This window comes from Hemiscyllium ocellatum, chromosome 7, assembly GCF_020745735.1.
Source record: "Hemiscyllium ocellatum isolate sHemOce1 chromosome 7, sHemOce1.pat.X.cur, whole genome shotgun sequence".
Classification (NCBI taxonomy): Eukaryota; Metazoa; Chordata; class Chondrichthyes; order Orectolobiformes; family Hemiscylliidae; genus Hemiscyllium; species Hemiscyllium ocellatum.
Genome location: NC_083407.1, coordinates 91,310,800 through 91,326,840, shown reverse-complemented (window position 1 = coordinate 91,326,840; position 16,041 = coordinate 91,310,800). Strand labels below are relative to the sequence as shown.

General features: G+C 39.9%; 1 protein-coding gene across 4 annotated transcripts in view; it reads right to left on the bottom strand.

The window, feature by feature from the left end:
* Nucleotides 1-415: 415 nt before the first annotated feature.
* The window catches only part of LOC132817207 (collagen alpha-3(VI) chain), an 82,933-nt gene continuing 67,307 nt past the window's right edge, over nt 416-16,041 (bottom strand). For all 4 annotated transcript variants that reach the window (XM_060827495.1, XM_060827498.1, XM_060827497.1 and 1 more), the window contains one exon: nt 416-1,147. In XM_060827495.1, coding sequence (XP_060683478.1) covers nt 1,134-1,147 — 14 coding nt within the window. In that variant the 3' untranslated portion in view covers nt 416-1,133. The remainder of the gene's footprint in view (nt 1,148-16,041) is intronic.

Genomic DNA, 16,041 nt, shown 5'->3' with positions numbered 1-16,041 from the left:
TAAAGACATTAAATAAATGCCAAGCAGCATCTGTACAGAGAGACAGAGTTAATGTTACAAGTCATTTGATGAAACATTCACTTTTCCACCTCTCCGGTCTGTCCCGTTGAGTATTTCAGGTATCTTCTGTTTTTATTTCAGGTTTTTAGCACCTGTAGCATTTTGCTTCTCTGTTGTTTGTTGCCTGCATGTATTACAACCTGTGTTTTTCCTGCCGGTCTGACAGCTTATATAACCTCATTTCTCCTGATAAGAAGGTGATCTATGACCTTTAACCTTGGCGGGTTTCCAGAGGCTTGTAGATGATTCAGATATAATCCAACATTATGCTGTCACAATTCCATATTCATATTCTCCACCGAAAACGCACAAGCAACGGAGCATTGAAATGATTAATTAATAAAAGTCAGAACTATTTCATTTTAAAATCAACTTTTATTTGTTACTTTAGAAATTCCTGATGGAATATAGAGGATTTAAACCCAGGTTGGTTTGTGAGAGCTACTTTCAAATTTTGATGGAACTTTGGCAGCCATGCAGTTAGAAAGAGATAATTTGGTGGGAACAAGAAATTCTGATCATTTCTTGAGTAGACAGATAGCTGAGAAAATTGGATTTGGAAATATACATACATACTAAGCAGTAGCTGATCAGAGTTGGTGTTTATATGCAACCCAAACAAAACAAAAAATGAGCGTAACAAAAAAAAATTGCTCATGATAGAGATAACTTAACATTCAATCATGCCCTGTCCCTGTTTAACCATAATCTCTCAAACTGCTAAAAGGTGCTGGAGTGTGGAGCAATGAAATTGAGTAAACAGCGCTGTCTAGTTCCTTTATATTCTGCCCATGTTTATCCCAGATAATTCTGTTGACTATAATTTGTAAATAATTTTATAAAATATGCCAGATATATAGATATAATTTTACACTGATAGTTGAACACACTAAGATAAATCAGAAAATTATTGTCAAAAGGATGGCTTCCAAAGATAGTCAGTCTTCATGTTGCTCTGATTGCAGTGATTTATTCATGACTATTGTTCTTCCTTATTCTTCTGTAGTTTTAATCTATGGAGAGGAACTTGAATGGTGCAATACAAAAATCCACAAGCACAACAATCATATCATTCATTGAGGCTGATCTGTGGGAAAACAAAAGAATAAATGCTTAAATCTTTAATGTCCTTCACAACAAAGTTAAATTCACAATGGTATATTACAAATTGTGATACGTACACAATTAAAAGTAACAACGCTTTTCTGTATTGGCAATCTTTTCAAAATCAATAACAAATTCATGAATACATTTCTATATTCAAAGTAGTGATTTTGCAACAAATAACAAAATAAAACCTCCCTCAGTCCATTTTGTCTTTATGTCATCTTCTGTCTATTTGAGAATTTATACCTATCTCTATTGTAGTAAGAATGCAAAACTGATCATTTGACAGGGAGCAGAGGATAATAGAGAACAACTGGTTTTCAGAGTGGATCAAGTTTTATGTGAATGTTCTATAGGGGTCAGTACTGGGAACATTGCATCACTAAGATGCAGACTGGCAGAATGGGTTAACATTGACAAAGGAAATTTGACAAAGGAAAGTTTGAAAAATGAGAAGAAGCAATTTAAACTCTATAATTCTACTCATTGGTTTACAAGTAGAGCGGCCAGGCAGTATGTGTGCATAAATTATTGAAGTTAACAGGACAAGATGAAAAAGATTTTTTTAAAAAGGGAACCAAGGCTCATATAGAATTTAAGTGTTCAAAGGCAAAATACGTCACAATGGATCCTTCTAGAATTAGAGTGTTGTAACCAAAGCTGGGAATTTTAACAGGTTATGATGGCCTTAGAAAGGGTTCAGCCAAGGATGATTTTCATTGTTGTCTTTTCAGGCTAGAGAATTGCATCTTAAAAAGCATAGTTCAAAGTCACTCAAGTTCCTGTATCACTCCAAAAGAAACAGTGTGAGCAAAGTCAGACAAAATCTTTGTTGAAATTCCTGTGTCCTTTGTTCTGGAGTCAAATGAGGTGATAACTTTGGCATTACTGCAACTAAAACCACCTCAAGCTTGTAATGCATTGGAACTTAAACTAGCTGAAACATTGATGTATCACTGATCACATATAACACTGCTGTCCATCAACAAAAGTCTGTTGATGTTACCTTGCTAAATAGAGAAACATAAAACAACAGAACACTTTTTAAAACAAAAAACTTGAATTCCATTGCAAGAATTTTGTATAAGATTTGCAAAGAAACATGAAGCAACCACAATCACCTAAATAATATTATTGGCTTTGTCGAAAGAGTTATTAGGCAAGGCATCAGAACTTTGGGTAGAGTGAATGTTCTGAGCCATTTCAGCAATGGGTTGAGAGACAAGAAGGCTAGCAATATGGTAGGTGTAGACTTCAAAGTAGTTTACCCTTGTTATGACAAATTGACAGAAGTAGCAATCTGGGTGTCGATTTGCCAGTTCAGCCATTTGAGCAACCAATCAATTGCCATTTCCACAGATAATTGCTCTATGTCAGAAAATCCAGGGGGAGATGCCAAGTAAACCCTGGAGGCCTCCCAACAGGTTTTTAGCTGAGAATCTTTTAGACGGGCATTTCCACAGAGGGAGCTCCTCAGGCAGCAACTGACAAACAGTGCTTCATTCGCCATGATTGAAATAATCCCCTCGTCACCTACCAGCTCATTCAGCCAGCTGGCTGAGCCACGGCCTGCCCCAGTCAAACAAACTAACCAATGGTTTTGCATTCCATTTACATACAGCTTAAGGGAGATAAGTGTGAGTCCAGGACTACTATTTTGAACTTAAAGAAGAGAATTCATGAGGATGTGAAAACTGAGCTAGCAAAACTGAACCGGCAATTAAAGCTATGGGATAGGTCAATAGAGGTACCGTGGCAAACATTTAAGGGGATATTCCAGGGAATCACAGAGAGGCTATTTTCCAAAAAATAAGAACATTTCTAAGGGACAGGCCTAAGGTTAACTAAAAAAGTCAAAGATGGTATCAAACTCAAAGACATATAATTCTGACTACATGAGTGGAAGGTCAGAGTATTGGACATAATCTGAAAAACTGTAAAGAATTACTAAAAGATTAATAAGGAGGGGGAATTAGAATATGACAGAAAGTATGGCAAAAGTATGAAAACAGACAGGAGACGTGTCTTCAGATATTTTAAAATAAGAGCTCACAAACTAAGTCTTAGTCCAATAGAAATGAGTCTGGGGAATTAAGACAAAGATAACGGAAAAAGAGATGACAGACGAATTGAACAGATTTTTGTGTTGGTCATCATGAGAACTGTAAATCAGGAATTGAAAGAGAAAATTAACTTGAGAAAATTACAATTGCTAGGGAAATGGTACTGAGTTAATAGTTAGAACTATGAGTTCACAAGTCCCCAGGTCCTGATGGATTTGATCCTAGTATCTTAAAAGAAATAGTTGATGCATTGGTTTTAATTTTCCAAAATTCAGGGAAAATTCCTTTGGATGGGAAAACAGCTAATGCAATCCCTTTCATCAAAAAGGGAGAGAGGCAGAAATCAGGAAATTATGGGCTGAGCATTTGCCATGGGTAAGATGTTAGAAACTATTAATCAAGACATTTTTAACAGAGCTTGGAAATGTTCGATGTAATCAGACAGAGCCAGCATGGCTATGTCAAAGGCAAATCATATTTAACTAATTTTTTTGAGTTCTTTTGAAGAAATAACTTGAGCTGCAGATAAAGGGGGACCAGTGGATGTATTGGGTTTGAATTTCCAAAAGCATTTGATATGGTCCATATTCATGGTCATTGTGGAAAATAAAAGTTCATGGTGTTGGGAATAACATTGGCATGGATAGAAGATTGGCTTGCTAACAGGAAGCAGAGAGTAGGAATAAGTGGACCTTTTTCAGGCTGATAGGAGGTCATGAATGGAGGGCCACATGGGTCAGTACTGGACACTCAACTCTTTCCAAATTATATAAATGATTTGGATGAAGGATCAAAGGTATGAGGGGTAAATTTGCTGATGAAATAAAATGGATGGGAAAGTGAGTTGTGAAGAGGAGTTAAGAGCCTGCAAGAGGGTATAGCTGGGTTAAGTGATCTGGCAAATAGAACACAATGTGAAACATAGGAAATTGTCCATTTTGGCAGAAAAAAAATGTTGTCTAAATGGTGACGGGTCGCAGAGCTCTGAGATGCAGGAAAATCTGGGTGTCCTAGTGCATGGAGCACAGCACGTTAGTATGTAGGTATAGCAAGTAATCAGGAAAGTTAATTAAATGGCATGTTAATTGTGAAAGGAATTAAAAGCAAGAATAGAGAGCTTAAGCTTCAGTTTTACAGAGCATTGGTGAGACCTCATCAGGGATATGATATACAGTAGTTGTCACTGTACTTATTGAAGGATGTTAATGCCTTGGAAGCAGTTCAGGGAAAGTTTAAATTAATAAATTGGCTTATGAAGAAAGGCTGGAAAGGCTAGACCTGCACCCTCAGGAATTTAGAAGTCAAGGATGAGAGAACTTGACAGGGTGGATATTGAAAGGATGTGGAAACTTTGTTTTCTCCCAAAATATTGTGAATTCCCTACCTAAAAAGGCAGCGGGTGCAGAATCTTTATATATTTTTAATATGGAGATAGATAGAACTTTGATTACCAAGGCAATGATAGATTATTGGGGATATGTGAGATTGTGGGGTTGAGGTTAAAATCGAATCAGCCATGGAGCAGGCTTGAAGTGCTGAGTAGCTGATCCTTGTTCATATCATCGTAATACTCAGCTCTAAGGTGCTGCCCCTTGACAATGAAGCCTTGGCACCATCCACTGCTGGCATAGTGGAGACTGCCAGGTGACTGTTAGAATTGCAGGCTAGTCTCAATTGAATGGCAGCCCTGGCAATAGCAGCAGCCTGTTACATTGCCACTGCCAACAAAATAGCGGGCAAGAAACCCATTGCCCTCTGGCGCAGGGTTGGATCATACTTTCAGCTCCCGCAAGAAGGTCTGACCATCCCCTGAAATATTTTTCCAAAGGAATTTGGGACAGTTAAGTGTGTTTCTGGACGGAGATATCATGAGCAATATTGTAACAAGGTGGCAGGTGCCGTTAAACCATCAAAGGGCATTTTCCTGCTTATAAAGATTTCCATGAATTTCCAGTTCTCGTTTCTTGACATTAGCATTTGTCTTTTCTCCATAAATGTGCGTGTTAAGCTGGTGGGTTATTTTAGTTCATAGTCTGGATGAGTTATAGCTGTTGGCTTTGAAGTTGGCAGTGTGCTATTATTTAAGTAAAATCAAAACAGCATCCCCTCCCCCATCCCTTTCAAGAATACATCTCCAATTCAGCGAGAGGCCCTTTCACTGGCTTTAATTAAAGGGACTGGCCTGTTACAGTCATTCCAATACTGTATAACTATGGGCAAGAGTTTTAAAGGAACATTGTTAATACTAATATACAAAACCCCCGCGGATAGCAAAAGACCAGCTGTGGTTCTTTATTGCTGGCAATGACAAATGTGTTTTTAACCAATTCACACCCTCACAACTTTCTCTCATGACAAAAAATTATGAGAATCTATATCAGCTGTTGCTGAAGATGTGTCACCCACTTATGAACAAAAAGAGGTATCAAGACAACCAGGAGATAACTGCCTTAATTAGCTAAAGTATAGAGGTAACATAAATTAGCCTGAACTCTGTGCACTTTAATCTTGTTTTCTAACTTACTGTATGCAATTTTATCAAAAGCCTTCTGAAAATCCAAATACACCACATCCACTGGTCCTGCCTTATCTCTTTCTCTCTTGTTCTTGCTTTCTCTCAAGCATTACAATGCATGACAGGATAAATGAAGTGCTTCTAACTAAAGATTCCTCTGTCTGTATAGGGTACCGCAGTGCACAGTTCCTCATCTAACCTAGTTCCATCCTTACAGAAGGATTAGTCCGTAACTTTATAAAATCAAAATCTGCAAGAAATAGGAACATGAGTAGGCTATTTGGTCCCTTAAGCCTGCTCCAACATTCAATATGACCATGGCTGATCCAACACTCCTCTTGTCCAATTTCTTGCTCATTCCCCAGAACCCTCGAATACTTTACTAATCAAGAATCCATCTCAGCTTTAAATATATACGATGATTCTGCCACATCAGCTTTCTGTGGCAACGAGTTCTAAAGACTCATAACCCTCGAGAAAAGAAATTCCTCCTCATGTCAGTCTTAAATTCACGTCCCTTTATTCTGAGACTATGCCCCTCTAGTCTGAGACTCTCCCATACATGGAAGCATCCTCTCAGTGCTTATTCTGTCAAGTCCCTTCAGAGTCCTATACTTTTCAATCAGATCACCTCTCAGTTTTCTGAGCTCTGGTGAGTAGGGTCCCAATCTGTTTAACCTTTGCTCATGCCACCATCTCTCCATACCAAGGTATCATCCCAGTGAACCTTCACTGAACTGCCTCCAATGACATGGGATCTATCCTTAAAGAAGGATTGCTCAGCTTGCTGAAATGATGGCAGATGGAAACAATCTGGATAAATGTGAGACATTTCATTTGGTACAATAAACAAGGGTAGGGCTTAGGCGAAAATGAGGACTGCAGATGCTGGAGATTAGAGTCAAGATTAGAGTGGTGCAGGTCAGGCAGCATCCAAGGAGCAGGTAAATCGACGTTTCAGGCAGAAGCCCTTGATCAAGAATGAGGCTGGGAGCCCTGGGGGGTGGAGAGATAAATGGGAGGGGGTGGGGCTGGAGACAAGGCAGTTGAGAGTGTAATAGGTGGATGGAGGAAGGGGTAAAGGTGATAGGTCGGAGAGGAGCGTGGAGCGGATAGGTGGGAAGGAAGATTGGCAGGTGGGACAGGTCAGGAGAGTGGTGCTGAGCTGGAAGTTTGGAACTGGGGTAAGGTGGGGGAAGGGGAAATGAGGAAACTGGTGAAGTCCACATTGATGCCCTGGGGTTGAAGGGTTCTCAGGCGAAAGGTGAGGCATTCTTCCTCCAGGCATTGGGTGGTGAGGGAGTGGCAATGGAGGAGGCCCAGGACCCACATGTCCTTGGCAGAGTGAGAGGGGGAATTGAAATGTTTGCCCACGGGGTGCTCCTGACCAGGTAGTCACGGAGGGAGCGGTCTTTACGGAAAGTGGATTGGTGTGGGGAGGGAAATATATCCCTGGTGGTGGGGGGTGGGGGGTTCTGTTTGTAGATGATGGAAATATTGGCAGATGATGCAGTTTATGTGGATGGTAGGTCCTTGTTGCGGTTGGAGGGGTGGCGTTTGAGGTCAGAGCAGTGGGACGTGAATGAGATGTATTGGAGGGCATCTTCAACCACGTGGAAAGGGCAATTACAGTCTTTAAAGAAGGAGGACATCTGGTGTGTTCTGTGGTGGAACTAGTCCTCCTGGGAGCAGATACGGCGAAGGCAGAGGAATTGGAAATATGGGATAGCATTTTTGCAGGAGGTAGGGTGGGAGGAGGCGTAATCCAGTTTGCTTTGGGAGTCGGTGGGTTTGTAAAAAATGTTAGTCGTCATTGATGGAGATGGAGAGGTCCAAGAAGGGGAGGGAGGTGACAGAGTGGTCCATGTGAATTTAAGGTCAGGGTGGAATGTGTTGGTGAAATTGATGAACTGCTCAACCTCCCTGTGGGAGCACGAGGTGGCGCCGATGTAGTCATCAATGTAGCGGAGGAAGAGGTGGGGAGTGGTGTTGGTGTATCTACGGAAGATGGACTGTTCTATGTAGCTGACAAAGAGATAGACATAGCTGGGGCCCCTGTGAGTGCCCAGGGCTACCCCTTTTGTCTGTAGGAAGTGGGAGGATGCAAAAGAGAAATTGTTGAGGGTGACGACCACTTCAGCCAAATGAATAAGAGTGTCAGTGGAAGGGTACTGGTGGGGGCATTGGGAAAGGAAGAAACGGAGGGCTTGGAGGCCCTGGTCATGACGAATGGAGGTGTAGAGGGATTGGATGTCCATGGTGAAGATGAGTAGTTGGGGGAGAAACGGAAGTCTTGGAGGAGGTGGAGGATGTGGATGGTATCCTGAATGCATGTAGGGAGTTCCTGGACAAGAGGGGATAGGACAGTATCCTCAGTATAAGGGACAGTATAATGGTAGGGCTTATACAATTAATGGTAGGGCCTTGAGTAGTGTTGTAGGACAGAGGCACCTAGGGGTGCAGGTACATAATTCATTGAAGTTTGTGTCACAAAGAGACAGGGTGGTTAAAAAGCCATTTGGCATACTCACCTTCATTGCTTGGTCCTTTGAGTATAGGAGTTGGGAAGTCACATTGAGATTGTAGAGGACATTGGTGACACCTCTCCTAGAATACTGTGTCCAGTTCTGGTCACCCAGTTATCGGAAGGATATTATCAGCTGGGGAGTGTTCGGAAGGGATTTATCAGCATGCTGCGAGGTATGGAAAGTTTGAGTTATAAAGAAAGGCTGGACTGGTTGGGACTTTGTTTCACTGGAATGTAGGAGGTTGAAAGGCAATCTGATAGAAGTGTATAAATTAAGGCGAGGTATAGATAGAATTAATGGTGGTTGTCTTTTCCCGAGGATGGAGAATTTCAAGACTAGGGGGTGCCTTTTTAAGGTGAGAGGAGTGAGATTTTCAATAAGACATCAGGCAACTTTTTTACATGGCGGTGGGGGGGGGGGGGGGGGGGGGGGGGGGGTGGTTCTTGTATGGAATGAATGTCCTGAGGAAATGATGGATGTGAGTACAATTACAACATTTAAAAGACATTTGGATAGATACAATAATAGGAAATGTTTGGAGGGATATGAGCCAGGAGAAGGCAGGTGGGACTAGTTTAGTTTGGGATTATGTTCAGCGTGGACTGGTTGGACCAAAGAGTCTGTTTTGTGCTGTATGACTCTATGCATTCCTTCAAAGGCATGGGGGATGGATTGCGTTTTTGTTGTTATTTAAATAATAGCACACTGCCAACTTCAAAGTCAGTAGCTTATAACTAATCAAGGCAATGATCTAAAATGACCCTTGACCTTAACACACACATTCATAGAGAAAATGAACAACTTCACATTTACTCACATTATACTCCATTGGGTAATGTTTTGCCCATTTTCTCAACCTATCAAAATCTCTCTAGAAAGTGTTTGTATCCCTCTCTCAACCTACCTTTTGTTTTTGTGCCATTTGTAAATTTGGCTACTGTACATTTGTTTACTTCCTCCAAGTTATTATTACACGTTGTAAACAGCTGCAATGTCAGCACTAATCTATGTGGAATCCCATTAGTCACAAGCTGTCAAGTTGAAAAAGAACTCTTTATCCCCAGTCAGTTAACTCCATGCCAATATACTACCTCCAACTCTGTGGGCTCTTATGACATAACCTTTCATCAGGTACTTTGTCAAACATCTTTTTGAAGTCCCAATGCAACACAACACGGTGGCTCAGTGGTTAGCACTGTTGCCTCACAGCGCTAGGGACCCAGGTTTGATTCCAGCCTCGGGCAACTGTCTGCGTGGAGGTTGTACATTCTCCCCGTGCGTGGGTTTCCTCCCATAGTCAAAAAATGTGCAGGTTAGGTGAATTAAACATGCTAAATTGCCCATAGTGTTCAAGGGTGTGTAAGCTCGGTGCATCATTCAGGGAAATGTAGGGTAGGGTAGGGGAATAGGTCTGGGTAGGGTCGGTGTGGATTTGTTTGGCCAAATGGGCTGCTTCCACACTGTAGGGATTTTATGACATCTTCTGGGTCCACTCTGGTTAAAATTTCCTTGAAAATCTCTACTAAATTTGTCAAATGTGATTTTCCTTTCATGAAGCCGTGCTGAATCAGCTTGTTCAGATTATGATTTTCAAAATGTTCTGCTATTACTGCCCTATTAATTGGTTCCTACACTTTTTCAACAATAGATATGAAAGTAATCAGCCTAACGTTGTGAGGTATACCAATAAGGATGGAAAAGCTAATAGAGAAATTCAGAGAAATTAATATTGGATACAAATGGAATAATTATGACTCTCAATGCAGGACAGATTATTTTTCATTTGATATCAGGCAGCATACAAACATTTGAGTGAAATCAATCTTGTGGACAAATTAACAGACGAAGTATGTCAAGTGGTTTTATTGGATGAGTTTTGAATTCATTAGGAAGAGCTGCTTAAATTGGCAAAGGGTAAATCCATTATTTACCAATGTCATTAAGAGTTGATAAGGTCTTTAGAGGCAACAGGTTTCTCAATTCACAAATGGCTAAACATTATAAGCAGGTTGTAACATTTGAGACTGCTCCAGGTTTACAAAAGCTTATGTTTCTGATACTGTATCATAATCATTAGACAGGGACAGCCAGATATTTGGAGAATAGAGTCAGGAAAGTTGCAATCTTTCATTTTTACTACAAAAATGGATTTTCCTCTTCCTTCCTGACATCATGCCATTTCATGAGTCGGGAAGGCCTTGGATTCTGATCACATATGTCTCTCCTGAAGTCAGGGTTGCCATTGTGAGTCGTAGAGCAGATTTGAACTTGCTCCTTCCAGATTTTGAAGGCTTAAAAACCTTATCCCATTGGGGAGTCTGTAACAATGAGAAAGCACCTGCAGGTGAGTCAAAAATATACAGACAAGTATTGGGAATGACAAATGTTGCTATTATATGTTGTATTGCATTGCAAATGTCTTTTAACTGCAGTAATTCATCATAGGCCTCTGTGCTGAAAAAGCTATGTTGGCCATTACATTGATCAGTGTTTTCCTAAGTGTTCAGATGCATTACAGTACCATTCCTTGTGTAGAAAGAGACTCAATATATTCAAAATAACAGAACAATATGTTTCCATGATTCCTATTTTGTTTTTGGCTGTCAGTTTAAATGCCAGGAGAACTTTGTCTTCAACTAAAATAGCTCAACTGTTCCAAATAAGCACATGCTCCACTCCATTGACTGAAGTGGAAATGAAATGCCATCTTATCTGGAAAAAATGGTGGAATTGCAATAAGCTCCATTGTTTAGATTTACCAGAGTTCTGTTATTATAGTGGAATATAACATGAATGATTTACTATCTTTCCAATGTTCCAGAGCCATTTATCTCAGCAAGTCACGTGCTCACGGTTTAACTGAAAGGTTTACATTGTTGTTAAAGAATTAGAGTTCTTTGATGTTGTTCATGTTTGTAACAAATTGACACTTTGACAGCATTTATGTTGTTTTGAATGGCTATTTGAAATGGGAGTTCTTTTCATTACGAAGCATTTGAGTGAAAGCCCTTCTGACTCGTTAAAGTTTATCATTTTACTGTCCATATCAAAGAGATTCTTTACCTACAAATAGTAGATACAGTGATACAAGGAGGGGCTACCCAGTCACTCAGGAGTTATTGAAGGGCATGTAGCAGGGTGATTTAAGGTGGCATAGGTTGTGTAAGGGAATGAAGAGTGAGGATTGTAGGGCATTAAGAATAATATTGAGAGCTCTGCTGCAGTCCTTTAGAGTGAAGGCAGCTTTCTGAATAGTTCAACTCCACATCCAAACTATAATACAGCTCATAAAGCATCAGTTTGCCTTATCCATGTCTCTCAGAGACAAAAATATGACAGGAAGTAGATTCGGAGGAGGGCTCAGTTTTTACAGAGCCAATGCTTTTCTTTGGCCGTCGAAGAAAATCCAGCTAAATGAGTCCTGAGATGTACATTTAAGGAAAAGTTGTCCTGATTGCAGTAATGAGTCAATAAGTAGATTTATATGAATTACTGAATCGTGCATGGCAGAAATGTGCTGGGTGAGATTATTGGTAATGGGAATGTTATAAATTATAAGATAATTAGATACTGGGGCCAAAATGAAGATTGTATTATATTCAATAAATACACTGTATATTATCAGTCTGAGATTTTGGTACTAGTGAAATGCTTTTTTTGTTTGCATTTTTTAAAAAATGGGATTTCTCTTTATGGCTCATTTTTTCCTTTGACAACTCGAAAAACAGCCATGATATACACACAACATCCAAGAGTGTTTCCTGCTTTTATCACACCCTCAATAAATTTTGCATTTATGTAAAACAACAAAAAAAAAGAAAGATCTGGTGAGTCCTGCCAGAAAGATAAATCATACAATTGAATTGAATGAGAAACCTGTTGTCCTGAAGTTATCTGTCACAGAAGTGGAAGCTTGGAGCAGAATTTTGAGTATCAGACATTAGATATTTTTCATTTTGTTTTTGTATCCAAGTTACTAGCACAGCAAACTATCTTTACTTTCAAGTTTCTTCCATATCATAATTAGCAAATGAACATTGAGAAACCTGTCAGTCATTAACACTGTTGGCCCTGTACTTAAATAGTTGTTAGTAGATTATGTGACTTGGAGATAAAATACTTTTCATTGAAAGGAAAGCTATTTGAAGGATTTGTCATATCCTTTGCCTTTTATTAGGAGTTAGCTGTGTTTAGCATGATCACCAGGGTCTTGTTGTTTTAGTTTTAATATTAATTCAGCCCAGAGACAAAAGAGATGTGTGTATATATGCCAGCACAACTGCATGTGTGTGTGGTCCAACTGGCTGGTTCCAGAGATCAGGCTTTCATCACCACCCCCCACCAATTTCAATGGAAATATCAATCTCATTCCCTCTTAAAATAAACTTGGCTTTGTATCAGGGCCAGTTATTGTGCCAAAGTTTTTTCAACTTGAAGCATATAATCAGATCAACAGCCTAAGTAAAACATAGTAGCAATCTAGAATAAGTTACTTAATTAACCTATAAAGTCATTGAATTACTAAAAGGTAAGATAATCACTGTTGTACCTGTCCTAGGAACTGAAATTAATGAATTAATTACAAATGTTTTCACATATCACGTTATGGAGTTCTAAGCTCTAAATCCAGCCAACTCACCACAGCATCTAAAACTCATTGTATTTTGAGGTATGTGATGGATTGGAAATGTTACAAATGTGTTTGAAGCAAGCAACATTGTATAATATGAAATTAGTGCTTTCAAGGAACACTTTTTCAGAATAGCTGGTATATTGCAGATTTCAGCTTTGAATCCGTGCAGTTCAAGCCACAAATCAATTTCTTGACATAAATATACATTCACCCAGTTATGTGTGACTTGTCTTTTAGGAGGACAGCAGCTGGAAAGCCAGCTGTTTTAAGTCAAAGTCAAAAATTACTGACATTGGCAGAATGACCCTGTGTCACCTAACATGTGGTTGCAAGATAATGGCTAAAACAAAGGGCTCGTTTTGGTACCTACACAAATTTAGAAGTATTTACTGTCAGGCTGCTATTCCTGTTTTCTAAAGTAGAATCCCTTTCTGCAACTGAGTCAGTCATGGCCCATTTAGTCGACCAATTGCCTCTAAACCATAAGGTTCTTGGGGAAGTGCAGTTTTACAGATGAAATATTCAACCTCAACCACATCTTGGTGAATGTTAAAGGGAATTATCTCAAACCAAAGCAGGGACATTACCCCACAGAGACCTGACGGATGTTTATCCCTCAGTCAATGGCACACAACTGCTTATCTGATCATTCCTACGATTTTGAATTTGGGGAGTTTAGTGAATGCAGTAGCTGTCATGATCACATTTCAAAAAGCACTACATTGCTTGTGAAGCACATTGAGGCATCTGCTGGTCACAAAAATTATTATGATATAAATGCAAGTCTTTCTATAACCTCAATGTATTGAAATGAAAATCGGATGTCATGCCTCCTAATTAGATTGATTCTCTTTCATGAACTGTATAATTGTTTTCTTCCTGTTGCATTCAAAAGTCTAGTCTTCCTTTTGCAATGATTTAATCAAGAGAGTACGCCAGGTATCAAAGTAACAAAGGATTGGGGTCGATGAATGGAAAGTCCTTATGACCAATTGAACTCAGCAGTCAGGAAATAGGTAGATAAAGCAGACAATACAGCAAATGACCAGATAGCAAAAAGAAAAGCCCAGCAGAATGGGAAAATAATTGGGCAATCTCTGGTCAATGCTACTCATTTGTGCCAACTGTGAAAGGAATCACCACTTAATTTGGCTTCTACAGCCACAACTGATGATGGTCAATCAAGAAATGACACACATACTGGTAGTAGTCCATCTCTTCAGAGTAGTGTGATCTAACATTCCTGCTTGTTGGAAGTACAGCAGATTCTACAGTGAAGCCAATAGTTGTCTCTCATTCAGGGCAATGAAGGGTTATTCAAGGATTAAGTTATTGTGTGGAGAGCAAACAACAAGGTAAGGGTAACCCAATCAATTTTGACATTGGTTTATATCCTAAATTTGCTTGCAGCTTATTGTTAAGGATAATTTTTTTAGTTAATAATTTTACCAAAGTAAACTCTGACCTACCTGGACAATGCTCCTTGGTCACCCGATGGCTTTTGAATGGTGTCAGTGAAAATAACAAGGTGATATACCCTACTAACTTCTTGTTTGCTTTTATTTTAATTCTGTGGATCAAGACTTGATTGCAAGGTCCATTATCAATGGAGAATTTTTATCGAACCATCAATTAAACTGAAGGTGATCATGCTCTTAGCCCAAGGGAGCTTTGAACAAATATAATATTGTTAAGAACATTGATCATCTCTATGGTTTGAAATGAGATTACCTCATCCACCACAAATGGTGGTCAGATTGCGTTACAGATGACAGCTCTCTGGGTTAAGAAAATCCAACAGGGGACTGTAGAAATGAACAAGTAAATTGGATGAGCTAAACAATGACAATGTTACAGAATTGTGTGAGGTTTTTCTAGAGGTTTGTCTACTAAGGAACTAAGAATAAGGGAATGAAGAGAAGTTGAACAATCAGCAAACACATTTAACTCACGATCACATGATGATGTCATGGAAAAGCTTCAAGATGCAACAGCCTCTATGATGAAGATCCCAGCACAGCACAGTTTAAGAGTGAACAGAAAGGCCAGCAATGAAGTCAATTGTCCTACGGAGTTCTCCAGAGAATATGAAGAAGAAATAGCCGCTAGAAAGATTCATTTAAAAGTCTACTGCAAAGAACCCTTCAAAGGATGCTGCAAAGAGTCTTGACGCTCTCCTCATAGTATCCTTTCCAGTAGCCCTCCAAACGTTCCTCCCAATCTCCAGTGAACCCACCTCCACAACCTCTCGTCCATGTGTGAGGAGAATGTGAGGCTTCATATTTGGTGAGATCCAAACCTTGTGTTTTCTTAGATTTCCCACATTAGGATTAATTTATTATTGATGTTTTCTAAGTTTTCTTAATATTACAATGTAACTGTGGATGCGTGGGATAGAATCTATTTCTGGGTCAAAAGTTCTGGATTTGAATCCCATGCCAGGATTTGTTGGCCATGGACAGTGTGGTCCAACAGGTTTATTATTAGCCTTTAAATCCTTCTCATATGCTTGATGGCAGATGGCAATAGCAGAGAGACTGCTGGTCAGCTAGCTTGGCTTACTCCAGAAGGTAAACAGCTGCAGTATATTGGGTATAATTATGGAAGTCCAGGGTACGACTCTCATAAACAAGGACAGGAGAAAAGATTTACAAGCAGAATGTGTATGTTCTGATAGAAACAGAAACCGCTGGGCGGCGCGGTGGCACAGTGGTTAGCACTGCTGCCTCACAGCGCCTGAGACCCGGGTTCAATTCCCGACTCAGGCGACTGACTGTGTGGAGTTTGCACGTTCTCCCCGTGTCAGCGTGGGTTTCCTCCGGGTGCTCCGGTTTCCTCCCACAGTCCAAAGATGTGCGGGTCAGGTGAATTGGCCATGCTAAATTGCCCGTAGTGTTAGGTAAGGGGTAAATGTAGGGGTATGGGTGGGTTTCGCTTCGGCGGGTCGGTGTGGACTTGTTGGGCCGAAGGGCCTGTTTCCACACTGTAAATCTAATCTAGTCTAATCTAATCTAAAAAATTGTGAGGTCGACAGTAGCACAGGTCATGTCAGCGAACCAGTAACCTAAAAGCCTGGGTCTAATGAGCATCTAAGGTTCAGGCTATATAGATGTTAAAAGGGATTGACAATGTAGA